This window comes from Macrosteles quadrilineatus, unplaced genomic scaffold (assembly GCF_028750875.1).
Source record: "Macrosteles quadrilineatus isolate MER2022 unplaced genomic scaffold, UCM_ALF_1.0 Scaffold_1__1_contigs__length_201487025, whole genome shotgun sequence".
NCBI lineage: Eukaryota > Metazoa > Arthropoda > Insecta > Hemiptera > Cicadellidae > Macrosteles > Macrosteles quadrilineatus.
In genome coordinates, this window is record NW_026542594.1 from 192,134,532 (window position 1) to 192,155,963 (window position 21,432).

General features: G+C 34.7%; 1 protein-coding gene and 1 pseudogene across 3 annotated transcripts in view; one reads left to right on the plus strand and one right to left on the minus strand.

Annotated features, from left to right (window-relative positions):
• Nucleotides 1-13,966, plus strand: part of LOC128992867 (hyccin-like) — a 44,092-nt gene extending 30,126 nt beyond the window's left edge. For 2 of the 3 annotated variants that reach the window (XM_054416611.1, XM_054416617.1), the window contains exon 10: nucleotides 7-1,057. In XM_054416611.1, the coding sequence (XP_054272586.1) occupies nucleotides 7-398 (392 nt within the window). In that variant the 3' untranslated portion in view covers nucleotides 399-1,057. Of the gene's footprint in view, nucleotides 1-6; nucleotides 1,058-13,531 lie in introns of those variants that run through there. The other variant, XM_054416626.1, reaches the window with a different exon arrangement.
• Nucleotides 720-18,327, minus strand: LOC128992885 (metalloendopeptidase OMA1, mitochondrial-like; annotated as a pseudogene).
• Between the last annotated feature and the right edge of the window lie 3,105 nt (nucleotides 18,328-21,432).

The following is a 21,432-nucleotide window of genomic DNA, read 5'->3' on the forward strand; positions in this document are numbered from 1 at the left end:
TTCCAGATGACATTCCAATCCAGATGGCCAAGGCCGAAGGAGATTCCACAGCTCTCGGAGCGATTACGGAAGAGAAGGAGGAGGGGGTAGGTAGTAAAGGCGAGTCAACTCCCGAGATAGCTCCACGACGCAGCTTACCCAAGATGGCCGTCAACTTCGGCAAGAAGACAAAGGAGAAACTCACCATAAAATCCTCGAGTTCCAATCCCAAGTCTAAACCGTTAGTGAACGGTTCCGGAGACCTCTGCGAAGAAGAGAACGGCGACTTGGCTACGGAGCTGACTCCACTCTCGGGAGAAAACGGAACAGAAATATCAACACCCGTCAACTTGCGCAAGTCTAGCGGATCCACGATCGAAATGGAACCAACGCGATCCATGCAAGTCAGTTCCGTTTAATTTAGTGTTAAATATGCATTACTGTGTCATATGTTTACTTTTGATCAAAAATGTGTATCTAAGTAAAGCAATAAGGTGTTCCAGGCGATTTCCCTTATGATGCATTGTTGCTATTCATTTATGCGCTCTTTAGTAAAATATTTCAACTAAATTATTATTTACCCTTCTCTATTTCTGTAATTAGATTGACTTGTTTAAAACGGGGACAGTTGAAAGGATAGTTTGCATGGGTTTCTAAACTGTGTACATCTTTGTGTAAAAACATCCATTCAGTGGCTTAAAAAAATGCGTAGTAAAAGGGTTTTAAAGCTAACACTACTGTACAAAACATAACAAATATATTTATTGCAACAATTCGTTATGACTCTAAAAATCACACGTCAAATGTCTAAATCACATAATTTGAAGTTTCCTCTTGGCGCTTGGAGATGTTAAAAGACTTTTATCTGTGGGATGTTGATTGGCAACGACCTGAAATCAAGAATAGTAAATGTAATAAACAGTTGCAACGATTGGTTATATTCAGTTCACGCAGCTAACGACTAACGGAAAACTGATTTTATAACTACTGTTACTGTTGGATATGTTACAGTATTAAGGGTATTAACAATAATTTCTTTGTCTATTTTCATGTAAAATGTATATTTAGCTAGGAAAGTGTGAGTTTTAAAAACATTTCCCATGCTTGTTTTTTTTTTACAATGTCATGATTTAAAGAATACTATATAACTAATAAATATTTTATTAAATCAATCAAGTCAAACCAATTAGTAATTACAGCAGACTCGAGATTATCCAAGGTAACTTAGCCATATGTACACAGGAATCTCTGTATACAGTGCATCTCAGTTAACAATGTTTATGACGGAATTGGCACACGGAAGGGACTAAGGCTAAAGGTGTAGTGACGTCATATCTCTAGTGGCTAATGTATTCTCTTGAGGCAACACGAATACCGTAACGAATCGTTGTGATTTCAGCGGCGTTCGTGGCATAGTTGGTAGTGTTACGGATTGATGTTCAGGAGCAGGGTGTCTACCAACCGGGAAATCCGGGAAAACCGGGAATTGTACTTAATTTTAGACTGGCCATGAAATGTACGGGAATTGTCCTTAAATATCAGACTATGTCCTTAAATAATTTTTGAGCCGGTGAGTGTTTTTCAACTGTTAAATAAAGCCGTGAGTTAGGTTTGTTCATCTTTATTTACCCTGTGTTCATCTTTATTTACCCTGTGTTCAACTGAATTTCACTTCCCAATTGTTATTTCAACTAAGTTTAGTTTGGAAAATGATGTTGTAACTGATATGACGCTGCCGTTGCATCGTCTGCTTCGTGTATGTTGGCCAATAGTCAATATTATTGCCGTCGTCGTCATAGACTAGAGGCAGTGAAGCAGACGTCATCTTCACAATCACAAGTTCACATTGAATGCTGCAGTTATAAGGTAAGTGAAACTAGGACGTTGTATTTATTATAAATCTTATAATAAGAATTACACAGAAATACCTACTTGATAAATTCTATTTTTGTTCATAATTGGATTGCTTAATAATAATAATGATACGATTTATCGACTTTCTTTTTTAAGTAAAGCTATTAATCATACTCATCAAGTACCATAGTTCTTATCCTTGCAGATGAAGACAATTGTATTTGTTAGTTTCGTCCTAGTGCGCTGGGATCGTGTTTTTTACAGTTTCTTGTTAATTCATTTAAAACCTTGTTTAACCAAGGAAACATCTAATCATATATAATAAATCGTCCCCTAGTTCACATTAAAGCACCAATCATAAAATTAACCCTAATATGATAGATGCATGGCTAGTTCGATACTAGCGCCCGGTTTCACCAACATGAACCATAAACGAAAAACTAACCTCAAATTTAACAATGGGATGGGAAGTCTGAGTTGGTTAGTCTGGTAAAATGAAAATGAAAGGCAATTTTTCAAAACTAAGAAGCTAACTTGCAACGTGAAATTTAGAAAGATAAGCTGAAATCAAAAAAGTGCAATACTTGAACGAACAAGTAGGCTATTAGTATTCGTGGGAAGATCAACTAGCTGGTAAAAAAAAACGGAATTTCAATTTTGTTCGAGTATGGAATAAAACGTCTTTTCTAAGCTTAATGAACAAGATTTTAGGTCAAATATTGTGAATTGTGACTGTGGATACGTTAATTTAGAATTATTAAAGTTAATCTACAACTGAGGAACTTTGCATGAAATGAGGTGTGGTGTGACATGTTACATCTCAATCGGACTAGACTAGGTTAGTTGGAAGATAGTGTGGAGTGGACTAAACTTAAGTAAAAATAGTGCTTCTGTCCGTGTCCTGTGAGTTTGAGTTTGAAAACAAGAACACTAAACTTATGCAGTTCATGTTCATGTAGTAAAGAAACGGTGGTGCAATACGTTAACAAAAAGTGAGTGAGTCAAACTTGTTTAGTATATATTCTTCAAATTTAAGTTATTAGGTGTAGGCATTGCAAAATTGTGGAAAGGTTGCAGATAGGGACAATTCCTTGCCTTGGGCATGACATAGGTTAACCTACGTAATTAGTATGTGTGAGCTTGTAGGGCTACAACTTAATATGACAATAATGTTTGGTAATCAAATAAACGGATGGACCATTGTCCTAAAAGGCAATGAAAAAATGCATGTGAAGGGAGGACAGAGGTGGAATTAAACTGATTTATGATCATATTAGGCTAAGTTTAATGGTATCTCGAAGACTTTCTGCTAACAGTTAAGTTAAATGATATCAGGGTGTTGAGTTAGAATAGGATAAAGGCTATTTCAGTTGTAGGACAATTTAGCTTAGGCCTATTATGATTTCGTTAAGTACGGTTGGTTAGGCTTACATATAACTTAATTGATCACTATCATTACAATTACATCAATCAAAAGTAAGTGAGTCTAATAAATAACTGTATTTGATATTTGATCATTTTGTTGACATACAATGCGTTTTGATTTAGTTTTTTGTGTCAACCAAAGGTTGCTGCTATGTTTGTTTAGACAATTTCCAGGAATGGTTAAACATAGGCTACTATTCCTAAGCTTAATTTTAATGTAGTTGAATCAGATTGTAGCTGGTGGAGTTGCTCAGTAGCCTATCATATTATTTTAACCTTCAATTTATATCTGCCTATATTGACAAAGGTTAATGCCATAAAACAGCTAGGAGTAAGCCTAGGTTTATCTAATTATGTAATCTCTTTATGTAAGTCTAGGTGCAATTTAACAATAAATTTAACAATGAATTTAATATGCCTAAAAGCTAAACTGATATAAACTACTCACTTAATCGAAAAGTAATAGACTAACTTCTTTTTATCATTCAGTTTTCCCAACATTAATTTATTTTCACAAATGTGATAACACTCATTTTTGGGTGCTGGATCATATACCAAAGTAGGCTTACCTAACTTGTGGTACTTTTTCTTTTTAGGAAACCATGAAGCGTTCAAGAGGAAGGTGCAAGTATCAAAAAGACTGGGAGGAAGTATATTCATGGCTGCAACCAGCAAAAGATGATGTATATTCTGCTAAATGTATTATTTGCTCCACCACTTTCACCATTGAAAGCATGGGTAAAACTGCTGTGAAAAGCCACTCATTAGGCAAAAAACACATGAGATTAGAATCAGATGCTAAAAAATCAATGCCTATGGACATCTTTATAAGGCCTAACACTCCATCAGTAGAAGTTATGCCAAGTACATCAAGGCCTACTGAACCCATTTCAACAGCGTCAACTTCCGCCTCCACAATAACTACCCCTCCAGTTCCTACCACCAAAATTATTAGGCCTACATCAAAAATTGATTCATATCTCCATCACAATGATGTCACAAAGGCTGAAATTCTTTGGGCCTGCCAAACAGTCATGACACACAGCTCGCTTAGAGCTGCTGCTAACTATACTAGACTTTTTCCGTACATGTTTCATGATAGTGAGATCGCTAAAAAGATTAAATTACAAAAAGACAAACTGTCCTACATGATAGTTTATGGTCTTGCTCCTTATTTTAAGGGTACACTTGAAGCAGTTATGAAAGCTTCAGAATATTTAGTTTTAGGTTTCGATGAAAGTCTAAACAAAATATCCAATAAACAACAAATGGATTTGGGGGTACGATTTTGGAATCAAGAAGAAAACAGGGTTTGCACTCGTTATTTAACATCAGCGTTTTTAAGTAACACAACTAGTGAAGACTTACTAGAGGCTATTAGAACCAACGTAAACGAAGAGTTTATGGGGAAAATTATACAGCTATCAATGGACGGACCGAATGTTAATTTTAAACTTAAAAGAATTTTTCAAGAAGGAATACAATGTTCGCCTGATTCAGTACAACTTTTAGATTTAGGATCTTGTGGTCTGCACACCTTACATAATTCTTTCAAAACTGGGTTTCAAAAGAGCGATTGGGAACTCATAAGCTTTTTTAGAGCAGTTTCTAACTTATTTTACAAATCCCCTGGGAGACGAGGCGAATTTACCAGAATTACAGGCTCATCGTTGTTTCCTTTTACAGTATGCTCAGTACGTTGGATAGAAAATGGAAAGGTTGCTAGAAGAGTGAAAGATATGTTACCAAACCTACAGAAATATGTAAGTGAAGTGAAGGGAACTGCAAAAGAACCATCTTGTTCCAGTTTTTCAATTATTTGTAAACATCTAGAAGACAAACTGCTAATGGCCAAGATCGCGTTTTTTGAAAGCCTTTGTGACGAAATAGAGCCGTTTTTAACCGAATTTCAGTCTGACAAACCTTTGTCACCATTTTTGTATGGCCAACTATCTTTTGTGTTGAAAAATATTGCGGCAAAGATTGTTAAGCCAGATATAATTGAAGGTAGCGACATAACCAAGATTGATGTCTTCAAAAAGAATGCGGAAAATATTTTTGAGAATCTTTTGCCTGTTAAAGAAATTGAACTAGGGTATGGTACTCGCGCTGCACTTCGACTTTGTCCAACACGTTCAGATAAAGCTCTTTTGCAGTTCCGCAAAGAATGTCGAAAAATCTTAATGCATTTTGTAGCTAAGTTGTTGGAAAAGAGCCCACTTAAATACCCTTTAACAAAAGCGGTAACTTGTTTAAATCCCTCTTTAATCTCCAAAGGAGACACTATGGAAGCCTTAAAGAGTTCTTTGAATGCTTTGTTGCAGGCCAACATAGTGTCTCCCAGACATTGTGAACTGGCGGACAGGGAATATAAACAGCTTTTATCCTCGCCAGATGTATTAAGTGAATGTAATTCTTTTAATAGGCACGAAACACGTTTGGATGATTTCTGGTTCAATTTGATTGGCAGAAAAGAAGAATACATTCATTTATTCAAAGTTGTTAAAGTCCTGCTTTCGCTCTCTCACGGCAATGCTAATGTAGAAAGAGGATTCTCTGTAAATAAAGAAATAATAGTTGAAAATCTTAAAGAAAGCAGCTTAATTGCTCAAAGGATAATATATGACTCATTGGTACTAGCAGGAAATGTAGAAAATTTAAATATTGAACCAAAATTAATACATGCTGTTAGAAACTCAAGTGCCAAGTATAAGGAAGCTTTAGCATTGATGAAGACTGAAAAAGAAAGAACTACCCAAGCTGAAGATGAAAAGAAAAAAGCTAAGCTAAAACTCAAAGAACTTGAAGAAAGAAAAAGAAAGTTATTAGAAGAAGCTGCAATAATTGAAGAAAAAACCAATGAAATAAAGAAAAGGAAGTTGTAATGCAGTTCAGGCATTCAGTTTCATGGAATGTGCCAAAGTTCTTCAATAGTAAGGCTATCAAACCCAGACCAAATGCTTTCCCTTATCATTTGTGTGTTAATATTGGCAACTGGTTAAGCTATGCATTTCACTCTAATGCAAAATTATATTACTTAATTATGAACTAAATAACTAATGGTTGTGACACCATTAATTTAAAATGGTAATCTCTACCATTAAAGTCTCATTAATTTTAATGCACTCTTTAGTTCCATTATTTTTTCAAACAATAACTTGAAAAATAATTGAAATCTGTTATTGAAATTAGATTTTCTGTCTGATGAAACAATTAATCCATTCTTTATAAATGGGCTACTGTATCAAAGCTAAGTTAAATGTTTCAAGGAAGTGCAGCATTTTTATGTGAATCCTTTAATAACTGTTTTAAGTTGTGTTTTTAAACCCTAATGTAAAATCATTTTATATTACCATTTCATTTAATATTTTAGATTTAAATTTGTTAAAAGATGTTATTTATCATCTCAATATTTGTGACAATGTGTTTGCTAGAAACATTGTTATTGGTATCTATGTTTTTTTAGTTAAGTGTTTTTTGTTTTGTTTTGTAAGTTTCTATTAATGTTGATTCTTTCTATCTTAACTTGAATGTGTTATGTTGTATTTAAAAATAAATAATACTATTTTATGTTTAGGGTTTTTTAACAAATAATGACAATCGTTCAGTAGATGGTTTTCTTAGTTTTTATGTGGTTTATAGGTTAAGTGCTAATAAAGTTGATCGTTTTCTATTTAACTTGAATTTGTTAGGTTGGATCTGACAATTCTTCAATAGATGTTTTTCTTAGTTTTTAAGTGGTTCAAAGTTTAAAGATTTTAGGTTTAAACTTAACCAACCAAAAAAGACATTTTGATTCCAGTGTGGTTTTCAACCAAAAATAACATTTTGGTTTGAGTGTGGTTTTCAACCAAAAATGACATTTTGATACCAGTGTGGTTTTCAACCAAAAATAACATTTTGGTTTGAGTGTGGTTTTCAACCAAAAATGACATTTTGGTACCAGTGTGGTTTTAAGATCTGTATTACATTACAAAGGTGTTCCTATAGTAAATTTTGTATACCTACTAAAATAAATATCTACTTTGAAACTTAATACTTGTCTTTTGTTAATAACGTTTTCCCTCAGAGAGAAATACGGTGAAAATTGACTATTACGGCTCGACAAATCAGGAAAATATATTTGGTAACATCAAGGAAAAAGGTCGACAAAGTGTCCTTAAATGTACGGGAATTGTCCATGAATTTTTCATCCAGGAGTTGGTAGACACCCTGAGGAGGTCCCGGGTTCGAATCCCGCTGGCAGCACTAACTTTTTGTCAACAAATTTTTCATATCAGCAAGTTTGGTTGGTTAGGTTAGGTTATGACAGTTTAATTTTATAATACTAAATTTTAAAATTAATTTTATAACTAATTAAAAATTAGAAGTAATCATTAATTAGATTTTTATATTATATAGTTTTTATATTATCAGCAAGTCTGGTTGGTTAGGTTATGTTATGACAGTTTAATTTTAAAAATTAAATTTAATTTTATAATTTTAAAACAATATTTTATAATTAAAAAGTTAATTTTATAACTAAAAATTAAAAAAAAAATAATTTAAATTTTTTCAAATTAGCAGTTCTAGCGGCGAACGCTGACACTACAGGATATGTTAGCCTTAGTCCCTCCCGTGTGCCCCACCGTGTTTATGACTGTTGAGACAAAATTAGGGATGAAGACGTCCCAAAATATTCTGGCAAAATATATTCCTGATCTTTAAGTACTTGTTCCAACTAATTGTTAGGATTTTTGCTGAAGTTACAAGTAAAAATAATGTCGGTGCAATTGTTGGAAAAAGTAACAATAGTGCCCTGAGCAAAGATTACAGTAATTTTTTTGTCAAATATGGCAAAATCTTTACCCAAGATTTTAAAAACAAACTAAAGTTATCCTTGTTGCTTATCCTGCCCCTTTTTCGTCCTGAAAATCAGGAAGGAAATACAAATATTTTCCTTCACAAGAAAGTATAATCCCATCCATCCCTAGACATGCATAATTTGGGAGTAAACAATTTACTGAGTATTTTGTGGGAAGGGGATGAGAAAAAAGATTTGTCTAGGATTCTAAATATAGAAAATTACATCTCGATGTTCTAACATTCAATAGCTGATAAGTTTGCCTCTCGTTTGATGCCCATTCTTTGTGCGACTTCATTGTTTCCAGTAACATCCTCATTACCAGTAGTGTTTTTAAAGTGGAAAGTATTTTGAACTTAATTGATTCGAAAACTTCTTGGATTCAAATTTTTCTCTCCGTTTCTAAAACTTGATGAAATCAGACTCCAAATAACGTGAGTAGTTTGTATATAATTTGAGATATTAAAATTTTTTAGAACATTAAAGTATGACAAATGGGTTCAACGAAACTAATACTCGGGAAACTGGCATATAAACCGCTTGGCAACATATCCCAGTCAAGACCATTGTTTTCTACTCCGCTACTCTCCTACCCCAACAACAACAATGAACAACAATAAAATCAACAGCAACAACAAAATCAACAGCAACAACAAAATCAACAGCAATGAATCTTGCAAAAAAAGGAAAATATGCAAACAATATAGCTAAAAAAGGATATAAATAAACCACAAATTGACTGAATACTTGTGCTTCTAATACTTTGAATTAGTGGGTTTTCAATTTTTTCCCCTTTTGTTACCAAACATTGATGTTTAAATTATCAAGTTTAACCTTATTAGGGATTCACTTATTTATCGGAGTTGGCTATGTGAAGTATGTTATACCGATGCAAGGATTATCATGGGTCTACTGTATTCAATAAAAAATATAATTTGTTATTATTTAGGTGATATAGTAATTTAATTACACTTAGTAATATGTTACCATTCTTGTGTGTTGTTATAGCTTAAAAATCGTCGCTTGCAAGATGAAGGGGTGTAAGTAAAGACCCCTTCATCTTGCAAGCATCGTAATATACCTCCAATTATTTTAATTCACTGGTTATTGGTAGTAACGCTTTTTTTCACTTAGGTTCTAGGTTTGTTTAGATATAATGGTTTGGCTGGTTGTGAAGTGAAAATGGTGGTTGGGTTTGATGGTTAATGAATTATATTTATATATCTAATGTAAACCAGCAAAATTGTAATTCAGTCCTCTACATTAAGTAAAATTACTAGTTTGGACACATTTTACTTATAATTGGTAAAAAGAGAAATCTCTATGCAGATAATTACACTTGTAAGCCTATTTATTGCACACAAAAAGTACAGTAATTTTAAGTGGCAGTCAAGTGTTGAAAGAATCTTGGATGAAACATACCACCTTAGATCAGGGTCCCCACTCAAATTTGATTAAAATTAAATAAATTTTGGAGTCATATTAACATGTATTTTTTATGATGTTGATAAGGGTCAACAATCTTTGACCGGGTACAGATCCACCATAGGTTTGTCCGCTATTTCTTATGTTTATTAACACTTGTCGGAATATTGATACATGGAAAGAGAGAGTTTTATTGCCTATGATTCGCGGGCTCCTCTAGCAGTCGTATCTAACATGGTGGAGGGAAAACAGAACAGATCCTCTGTGAGAGACAAACAGCTGATCAAACAACTTTAACAGAGGGTTTGACATAAATCTGTTTGGTCATAAAACAGTTTTTATCTTTCCTGTAACAGCACAAACCTAAGTACTCAAAAAATCAAATGTTATTTATATGGGAAATAAATATGTCTTGTTTATGGAAATACTTTTGTAAAAATACAACCAGACATATGGAAACTCATTTAGCCTGCAGGTTCGCTGCGACGGGGGTATTATTGGATGTTTGCTTTCTGATATTTGTTCAGGTCCAGGTGATATTGAAGGCATCGTTGAAATTGTTGAGGATTGCAGTCAGTCTGTCTCGAGCTGTTTCTGCAATCTGCGTCCGCTCCAAAAGCGAAGTGGTTTGCATCAAGGCGCTGTCAAGACTCGCTCCTAGCTTCTTATTCTTCTCAATAAATAGTTGATTCCTCTCTACCAGCTCAGAATGTGTAGGAGGACAACATGTGCCAATCTGGTTGGACACTATTTGAAGTCGGAGTTCTTCAATTGTTTGCCTTAGCTTGTTGATTTCCTGCTTCTGGGGATCCTGGTTGACAACAACAACTGGTTTAATCTTGATTTTCCGTGCTCGGTCAGCGTATTGCAGAGTATTGACTGTTTCGTCCAGGTTACTGTCAACTGAACTCAAGCTTACATGAGCGTTAGTGTTGTCACTGAGCGAGTCTTGCAAGGGCCTTGTCAGTTTGAGGTCTCGGTGAGACGCAGCTCCATCGCACAGTGAGGAGACGACGTTGCCCAACATGAACAACTCTTTGTCGATGTTCTCACCTTCAATGAACCGTTTGCCCTTGGCTCTGGTTATCTAAGACCGTTCCGACCCAGCGAGATCTACCAGATGAAATTTGTCATACATTGCGCCACCCTCAAGTTTAAGTTTGCACAATTAAATACAATGTCTAAGCGACCTTGAGAATCAACAATTCCTTGATATCATCAGATTTAAGAATTTATAATAATTGGAATCGGTTAATTTTTTAAGATAAACCACAAACATTCTTGGCTCAATCTTGTTTAAATTCAAATTCACAGGTAATTCCAAATTTCAAGGTTTTCAGTTGAGTGGGTACCCTGTGGGTTATTATCCTCATATAGCTGAAGAAAGTTTTAAGATGTGTTTATGATTAGTCACATTTGAGTGGGTTGATGTTGATGTCTTCTTTTTATTTATTTTTTACCAACAAAAAATTATTATTACTCAGCAGAACAATCTAACAAACTGAAGCTTGTTCTCTGATATACAAAAAATTTTCACCGTTGAAAATTCACACTAAACTACAAAACACATCTGAGCATTAAACATACAAAAACAAGATTCAGATTTTATAAGATTCAATGTTAATGGTTGCACACATTGAGTGACCTCCTAAAATAACGTAGACTTGGAAAATGTCAACATAGTCAGTAGTAATCTGTTACAAAGAACAAATTTAGAACTCGATAATTAGATGGGAAGCATGTTACCAAACCCAAACCATCAGAAATATTGTGAACAGAAATCAAATTTCAGTAAGAGGTGTATTCTCGAGTCACACTTTAGTTTGAGACATTTAGATGAAAGACCAATAACTAAACAGCCAACATTCGCTGTAGACTGAAATTCATATTTTTGTATTTAGGTTTGTAGAACATTATATTTTGTATTAAGGTTGTTACAACTAGTTATTAAAACACAATAGTTGAACCTAAAACTTGTCTTTAATTCTATAACGATATCTTTGCGACACCATTAATGAGGTTCTATTAAACATAGTTTAGAAAATTAGTCTTGAAACTTAGTTTGAGGGGACGTAAGATACATAAGTTCACAGTTAAGTTGTTTATCACGTCTAGTAAGAATTAACAGTATTTTTCATTGGTTTTAAAACATACGCCTACTAAAGTTATTTTAGTATATCAAGTAAATTAATTGTTATTTAAACATGTTTTAATGCAAATTGTTTAGTCGATTTTCTTGTTATAATAAGTGAATCTCTTAAAATATTTTCAACCAAAATTTGACTTTCCATCAGAAGTTATGTGCCTTGAAGTGTAATCCCTATCAGAAATCTTACGCCCCTGATAGCAAAACGAATCCTGTTGTATTACTGATTTTGATTTACTTTACGTTTAAGAATTAATTATTTTTGTTAACAATCCTGTATTATTTATGGTATATTGTATATTTTTAGATAGCACTGTAGATTTGTAAATAATGAATTGTTTAGAGGTAGAATGTTGGTAGGAATATGGGTGGTAAATTTTGTTGTAATCCATGAATTTAAGTGCAATAAACTCGTATTGATTTGTTTGTCTTGTGTTAGTTTGATACGCTCTAAGTGGTTTTAGAATATTTCATATTTGTTTTTTGTATTTTTATTTCATCATGCGCGTGTTTTAAAAATTGTTTGAATGTAAGATAAGTGTTAGTTTGTGTTTTTCTTATGACAATTTTTGTAGGATGAATCAAATTGTGAAAACGTTTTTTTCAAGTATTTGTGTAACTTATTTTAAAGTTAGCCTATTGTCTATTCTATTATGACTTAACAATAAATACAAGGTAAAGGTAAAACATCTCAAAATGACTAGAAAATAACATTTTGGATACCTAGGCCTTATGTATTTGTGATTTACATTTAAATGTAAATGCTTTGCAGGTAATGAAACTTTGCATGTTTTGCCAGTACAGATCTGGTTGCCGACAAATTAACCTTTACATTTTTTTAAGCTAAAGTCCAAACACTATTTTTTTCATGTCATAGTTTCTCCTTTGTACTACAATCTGACGCAGAAAAAATAAATAATTTGATCTATATATAAATTAATCTAAGATGTATTAAAGATAACACAATATCTATTCCAGATTACTTTTTAGGTAGTTTGTTTGTGCTTCCAATTTCGTCTTATGTTAAGAATGAAGTTTTTTAAAACTTTTTTGTAGACTTTTTTGTTTTTAATTTGTATATTGAATCTGGTATAGATTTTTTCGGAAACAAAATGTCTGATTACAGTACTTTAAATAACTTGTTGATTTTTGTAAATTTTATGGAATTATGAAATATGAAACAAATATCCTACTTAAATAGTTTCAGGTCTGAGTGACGTATTAACTTCCAAACTGACGTTTTTTTTTTTTTTTGTACTAGAACGCTAGGCACTACCCTGGGATCGTTTTTCACATTACTTTAGGATAGACCTTGGGGTTGCGGCATTATCACTTAAATAAAATCCATTGGTGATATGGCGGGATTTGAACCCAGGACCGAAGCCCCACGCTAACCACTAGACCAGCTCGTTCCCAAACTGACGTTTATTGTTTATATTTGTCGAATTCAAGAGATAAAAGATTATATTTGACAATCTGACATAGAACTAACAAGACATCTTGAAGATATGTCTCTAACAAGTAACAACATTAAATTATTAAATAATATAATAACTTTTTGTTAAATAACATTATGATACCGAAACTAAAAGAATGTAGGCATAAGTAAAACGGCTAAGCTGGATTTTCCTAGGAGCAGAAGCGAAGCACAAAAACACGGAGAGCGGAGTGTAGAGAAGCAAATTAGACGCGGTTCGCTTTGCTTTTACGAAAAAGTATTATATTACTTGAAACATTACCTTCCCTTTCACACCTAGGAAACTTCAACTTAAGAAAAATTACTCAAGTTAATTAAAAACATCTGTACTTATTCACTTAAAATGTTTGGTTTTTAAACTAATTTTCCAACTATTTTTCAGGTTCACAATTAAGTAGCCTAGGCCTAAACCTTGGTTTATGACCTTCCATTACTACTAAATACTGGACTGGCATTTTTCCAATAGGCCCTCTAAAGCTTTTCCTGAGGTCTTCATAAAAGGTTAGTTTTCACTTGCTACACCCAGTCAATTATTGTTAAATACATTATGGTTATCCGAGAGCTATGTGTCTTCTGGAAAAAATAAATTTTAGTTTTTAACTGTGTTTTTTACATACCAACAGAATCCTTGTAAAGTAGATAGACAAATCTTATTTCATAACCACTCTAGTGCATTTAAAACATTTGGTTGTAAAAATGAATATATTGTAAATAAACTGTTACAGTACTCTCTCTATAGTTGTTGAACCACTCTTCAAACTCAACTCGTCATTCGTGAAATATTTAAGGTTCTGTTATTGTTAACAAATAAATCTATTATTGCATATCAAGGCGTTATGTTTTACCTTATGTACAACTAGCTGTACCCGCGGGCTTTGCCCCGTTTAACTTCATAAGTGAGCTCGTTCGCATGGCTCAATCACGTCCTGGTTGAAGTTTGTTCGCTACGCTCACTCACTTTTAGGTTGGAGCTCATTCGCTGCGCTCACTTGCCTTTAGGTTAGCTCGTTCGCTACGCTAACTCGCCTCCAGGTTGAAGTTCGTTCGCTACGCTCACTCACCTTTTGGTTGCAAATTAGCTGTTGTCATAAATGTAAAAGAAATAATTGTGCTGCACCCTGTTGGTAATCCTTGTAACTTTAATGCTATTGAACATCATAGAACAGAACCAACTTGTTTAATTGAAACAGCTGTTAAGATTCATTATTCCATTTAAATATGAGTACTCGTAAGGTTAACATGGGAAACTTCAGAGCCACTGGGGCGGAGCCCGAGAGTCCGATCAGAATAAAAACAACTTAGTTTTCCTATTTAATGCCTAAAGAATCAGTGTACCAAATTTCAGCCTCGTAGGTAAATGGGGAGTGGGAGAATTAGTGATGAGTGAGTGAGTCAGTCAGTCAGTCAGTGAGGGCTTTGCCTTTTATATATATAGACTAGCTGTACCCGCGGGCTTTGCCCCGTTTAACTTCATATGTGAGCTCGTTCGCATGGCTCAATCACGTCCTGGTTGAAGTTCGTTCGCTACGCTCACTCACCTTTAGGTTGGAGCACGTTCGCTGCGCTCACACGTCCTGGTTGAAGTTCGTTCGCTATGCTCACTCACCTTTAAGTTGGAGCTCGTTCGCTGCGCTCACTTGCCTTCAGGTTAGCTCGTTCGCTACGCTAACTCGCCCCCGGGTTGAAGTTCGTTCGCTTTGCTCACTCACCTTTTGGTTTAAAATTAGCTGTTGTCAAATATATTTAAAAAAAATAATAGTGCTGCACTCTGTTGGTAATCCTTGTAACTTTAATGCTATTGAACATCATAGAACAGAAACAACTTGTTTAATTGAAACAGCTGTTAAGATTCATTTATTCCATTTAAATATGAGTACTCATTAGGTTAACATGGGAAACTCCAGAGCCACTGGGGCGGAGCCCGAGAGTCCGATCAGAATAAAAACCACTTAGTTTTCCTATTTAATGCCTAAAGAATCAGTGTACCAAATTTCAGCCTCCTAGGTAAATGGGAAGTGAGAGAATTAGTGATGAGTGAGTGAGTGAGTGAGTGAGTCAGTCAGTGAGGGCTTTGCCTTTTATATATATAGATATACCTTATGTACAAGTTTTTTTTAATAGGCCTATGTAATCCATCTATCTATCCCATACATAAAATAGGCAAAAAAGAAATTTGTTATCAGAACTCCTCTGTGGTTTTTAACCGATTTTGTTAGCTTATATCTAATTTGAAAGATCTGAATGAGTAGGTGTCATTTAAGGTCTGACATGTTGAAAAAGTTACAGTGGTCCCAGGGAGTAAGCGGTCCAGAGCGTTATCATTGACACGTGCTATTTTTCATTGTTCAGTGCACAGTTGACAAAAAAACAACAGCGAAGCTCTGCTCAAAGATTTTACTACTAATTTTTTCATACACTTTTCCTATACAGCTATAGAAAATAAATATTACTGACATTGGTGTGTTTTTTTTATAACCATGAGTTCAGTACCTATTGCTTACTATTATTTAGCATCTCAGTGTCAATTTGTATTGCTTAGTATTGCCTTGTATTGCTTCAAGACAACAAGATAGGCTTTGAAATCTACAGGAGACCCACTCTAACGGACACAACGGTTAGCAGCAACTTTATTCATCTTCCACACGACTGCAGGCTTTAGATCCATGCTATGCCGAGCATACAAAATCGCACTTAGCGAAGCCAGTAGGAGAAAGGAATTTATGTGTGTCAAAGGATTGCTCAGAAACTCAATTGACGGCGAGGTTTTAACTAAAGCTTTAATTAGACTGTGTGTACTCATTTTAATTTTACATTGTGCTCCTTTTTGCATTAGAATGGACACAGTTCCCTATAATACCAGTTTTCGCAACGACTATCAAAAAGGCGCAAGGACAGTCGATTCGCAGAGTTGGAGTCTATCTTCTAGAACCCGTGTTTGGACACTGCCAGCTCTTTGCTGCTGCCATTAGAGCGAGGTATCTACTGTTATAGAATATAAATGTTTATCAGACCAGTGAGCGCATGCGTTTGTTACAGCTGTTCATTGCAAAATAAAAAGTGTTTACGTTCAATGAGAAATAGATAAATTGAAGGAAGTCCTACCATATATATTGTTGACGCCCATTTGAAAATGGAGGATCTCATAGTGCATAATAACCTTGTAGAAAGCATTTTCGACAGGCCTACTGACGCCCATTTGAAAATGGAGGATCTCATAGTGCATAATAATCTTGTAGAAAGCATTTTCGACAGGCCTACATTACTGTAGGCCTAGCCCAATTTTGGTCAAATACGACTTACAATTTCAAACAGCCAACTGTGACTACTCTTAACCAAAGCTTTATTTTAACAGCCTATATTTAAATTGAAACGAGTGATGTTGCTTTTTTAGTGAACAAGACAATTCGGACTTGATAAATTCGTAATGATATGATACTAAAAAAAACCTTAGCCTATTGCAATACTTGTAGGTTATAGAAAAGTCGTTGTTTCAGATATAAATGTTCTAGATGGTTAAAGAATTTGGCATAGGATCCAAATAGTTCTTGCTTGTTGATGAACATGGCACACAGTACATATCTACTTACAGTTCTACTCATTGTTAAGCAGCTTAGTGCTACATCATTATTAATTTTTTGAGAATATACCTCAAAGTTTAAGCTGTAATTAGATTATAATTTGGCCTACCTTGGTAAACGAGGGTCCATTTTATCAGGTGTGGTACAATGGCGAGCAAGAATGTGGAAAGCTCCTGGCATCAATTCTTCTATGGTTTGATATCTCGTCCGGTGGCTAGGGTGAGTAGACAACCATTCGATATCAGCTTCCTCAGACATTTTTTCCATATTCTTCCAAAAGGCACTAGCTTGGCGAGGATCGTAGCAGGCTCTAACAGACATTTCTAATCCTACTGTGTCCGCTTCTGTCTCAAGCTAACGACTCATTGGCAGCTGGAATAGGATGCTGCTTAAATATTCCGTCAGGTAATGTGAGGAAAGTGCCATTGAGGTAGGGAGTAACGTCCATAGAGCAAGAAGCGGAATAAGCAACAACAACTCAAATAGATGAGTCCTGCTTGCAACTTCACCCGCATGACTTAATAGCGCATGAGCCATCTCGTGAGCCAAGATTGCAGCCAGTTGGTCATCATTACTGACAGCAGCCAACATTCCAGTGAATATAAATATGTGCCCACTAGGCAAAACAAATGCATTTTTCGTATCAATGTCATCAATGATGAATACTTTCCAAGTTCTTTTAGTTCCTGGTAGATGTTTGTTCGCCTGAAGGATTCGGTTAGCCACCCTCAAGACACGATTGTAGTGGTAGCCTGATGTTACAATCTTATTATTGTAGTTCTCTAGCAGAACATCACACTCGATATTCGACATTTGAATTATCTGATTTTCAGAGAAAATCAGGAACTTCTTTCTTTTTGTGATCGGATCTTCCACGAGATGGGAAATGTAATAACCGTACACTGCACCACTTGTGAGAAAAGCTCCTATGGCTAGATTCTTGCGATTTTCTTTCAACCTTTGCAAAATATAATGTCTCTTATTCTTGGGCAAAGATGCCCACCATTTTCTTAATCCTCTACCTGTTATTACGGCGCCAAACTTTAAGAGGCCCCTTAATACTACCCACAGAATTGGAGGGAGTGCTTTGTTGGGTGGAGTGGTATGAAAATATCTTTTGAGGGGTCTTATAGCTGGGGTATGATTTTTAACATACTTGTTGCACGACCCAAAAGTAAAAAGGCTGCTATTATTGATGCTTGGTGTACAAGAGGTTAAGGTTATGCTGTGATGTGTGTGCTTAAGTAGAGGTAATTTATTGCTTACAGAGAAAATATTTTTGTAGCTGTTTTTCATCTGGTTTAGCCTCAAACGGAGGTACATATTTGACAATTTATTCTAAAATATTACATACATACATAACAGTTTCTCTAACCTCTTTCGTTTGATCACACACAGAATGTATTCAATTTGGCATAGCACAATAATAATACTCAACCAACCTTTTTGAGATTTTAATTTTGATTTTACTAACACTTGAGTCTTTTAAATTATTACTAAGATAAATAGGCACAGTATAATTTAATAATAAATAACTATTTCATAGCTACATTTTCAATGTAATGTAGGCCTAATTTAAATTGCAATAATAATATTTTAGGTTATTACGGACAGCTGATAACGACTAGCAGAAAGCAAAAGCTTACTCGCCCAACTCACCACCCAGCTGAGCTTAGTCACCCAACTTTTACATGCAGTCACGATTTAAGGTAAAAAAAATCCATACAACTGTGCAAAACTTAATACTCTTCGCTCTTTGTACAAAAGCAGATATGATTTTGATGATTTATCTTTTCTTTTAAAGTGAATCCAATCCAATTTTAACCTAAGCATAACTTGTATATTGATGTATTGGGTACTAGCTGTATCCGCGGGCTTTGCCCCGTTTTACTTCATAAGTGAGCTCGTTCGCATGGCTCAATCACGTCCTGGTTGAAGTTCGTTCGCTACGCTCACTCACCTTTACGTTGGAGCTCGTTCGCTGCGCTCACTTGCCTTCAGGTTAGCTCGTTCGCTATGCTAACTCGCCTCCAGGTTGAAGTTCGTTCGCTACGCTCACTCACCTTTTGGTTGCAAATTAGCTGTTGTCATAAATTAAAAAAAATAACAGTGCTGCACCCTGTTGGTAATCCTTGTAAGTTTTTAATGCTTTTGCATATCATACAACCAACTTTTTAGTTGAAACAGCTGACTAAATTCTTTAATTCCCTTTAAATATGAATACTCATAAGGTTAACATGGGGAACTATAGAGCTACTGGGGCGGAGCCCGAAAGGAATTTTGAGATAAGAATATGCCTATATGTTAATCGGGAATGTGAGCTATCATCATGCCAAATTTCAGCAAAATCCGTCCAGTGGTTAACGCGTTTACTTGTCACAAACATACATCCATACATCCAAACTTTCTCATTTATAATATTAGTAGGATGTCTATGTGTAATGGGAATTCTCTCCCTCCACCTGGAATAGGCCACGGCCACCTTTAACTCCAGGCCGCGGCCTGGTCAAATTGGCAACATTGCAAAGTAGTGTTGTCTAGCACTAGACGTGCCATAAGATAACATGGCATACAGGTGACACCAGCTCATTAATTCGCGTGTTATTCATTTCAATTAAAATTTATTAACACATTTATTACAAGATTGAAAATAAAACATATAGCCTCGAAACTTTTAACCACACTAAATTAACGGTAATAACCTCAGTTTATATAAGTGAAAACAATTGAAACTACCCATCTTATTAACAGACACTTGAAATAAATTTATACTTCGGTCGTGATATAAGTTAAAATAGTGTAGTTACATGATAGTTTAACCAAGCCAGCTGTTTATTTAGCAAGCAAGAATGGAAAAAGAAGAAGAAGTTTTCACCTAATCACAGTTTCGTTTCGTTTAAACTACAAACAGGAGAAGAACTGAAGAAGAGACAAGACAAGAAGATAATGAAGATATCGCAGATTGGGATTGTTGTTTATTTAATTGTAACTCAGCAGAGAAAGTTTTTCACCATTAATTCTAGGTAATAATTTAGTTTCTAGAGATATTACATATTAGGATCCCGTGGTTATTTTCTCAAGATAATTCCCCCGGTTTTTCCTTTTTTGAGTTTCAGCTTTGACTATTAATACAGTGATTAGGTAGGGATAGATTGATTATGATTAGGACTACATTGCAATCGATTGGATTTGTTTCTATTACATTAACTAGGCCTAGGTATAATCAAGTTAATATATTTGAAGTTAACCTATTTCCATTTGAAATTTTGAAGGTTGAATAACTTACTAAGTTTCCCTTCCACCTAATAGGCTACTATGATGTTTTTGTATGCCGAATCCAAAATTGCACATCTTAGTTTTTGTAAAGAAGTGTCCTAAATTCTAAACCAATTTAGGAATGCATGCTCAAGGTGTTACACGTTTAGTCTGATAATCTGATTTATAGTGGTTTGGATTAGAGGGGTAGGCCTACACTATATCTGTTGGCACAAACAATCAAATGATTAAATATTAATTATTCGATTGTTTAATTCGATATATCAATTTATAATTTCATATAGCGTATATAGGCTCTAAATGCAAAGAATACCAATAAAGGATAACTTAGCCTACTTATATTTTTTTAATTAGGGTCTCAGATTAAGGAAGGTAATGTGGTTCATCAAACCCTAATCCTAATCTTTGCCTTCCCTGATTTGACGTACAGTAGATAACTTAACTTCAACGGATTTAAAATAACAGCATGACAAGGCTGCATCATTAAGACATTGACCTTTAGAAGTTATTCTTCATACTTGCCATTCTGTTAAGTATCAAATGGAATTTTGATCAGCTTAATAAGTTAAGTTCAATTGGATAAGTTAGCCTAGTTTATGACAGTTTAATTTTACAAGCTATCTAAGTTAGGCTTAAACTTAGGCTATAGGCTTATCTTGGCTTTGCAAGAATTTTATTGATCTACATTTCCAACAGAAAAGTTAGACCTAGGCCTATTATAATTCTTTTTATGCAATTTTATCGTATAGGCCTAAGTTAAGAAATAACCTTTTACCGTAGGTCTCGTAGTATGGCCTAGACCCGGGACCAATTTAATTTTTTGTTTTGATGTTTACGGAGGACCAAAACGCCATCCTCTTTAAATTCACATTCCTATAAGTTAATATGTGTGACTGAAGATTCAACTTTTACCCCATAAAACCCCATTCTCATAGTCCGATCAAACTGGTTTGCTAACTCATTATGTACGTTTACATGTTTGTAGCAAGCTAAATCAAAATCGGTTTACTTTTGCTTTAATTACAATATTACTTGAATTTCATGATGGGTAGCCTCTGGACCATACAGCAACAATAATAATGGTTTAATTTACTTCTGTCAATATGGTCCTTGCGTAGTTTGTCACTACTGCAGTTTCACATCATCAGGTGAAGGTCACAAAAAGTTAAAACATTTTCCTCACGTGAAGGTAATGACTTGCCTTCTACCGGCGCCGGACCCCGTGTGTAACGTCTTTAATGTATTGGCCAAGTTTAAATGTTTTTTCGTACCGTTCGTGTGTTATGTGTTTTTTCGGTGTGTTAAATTGAAGACCTTCACGTGAGGAAAATGTTTTAACTTTTTGTGACCTTCACCTGATGATGTGCTCCACGAGCACGAAACTGCAGTAGTGACAAACTACGCAAGGACCATATTGACAGAGGTAAAT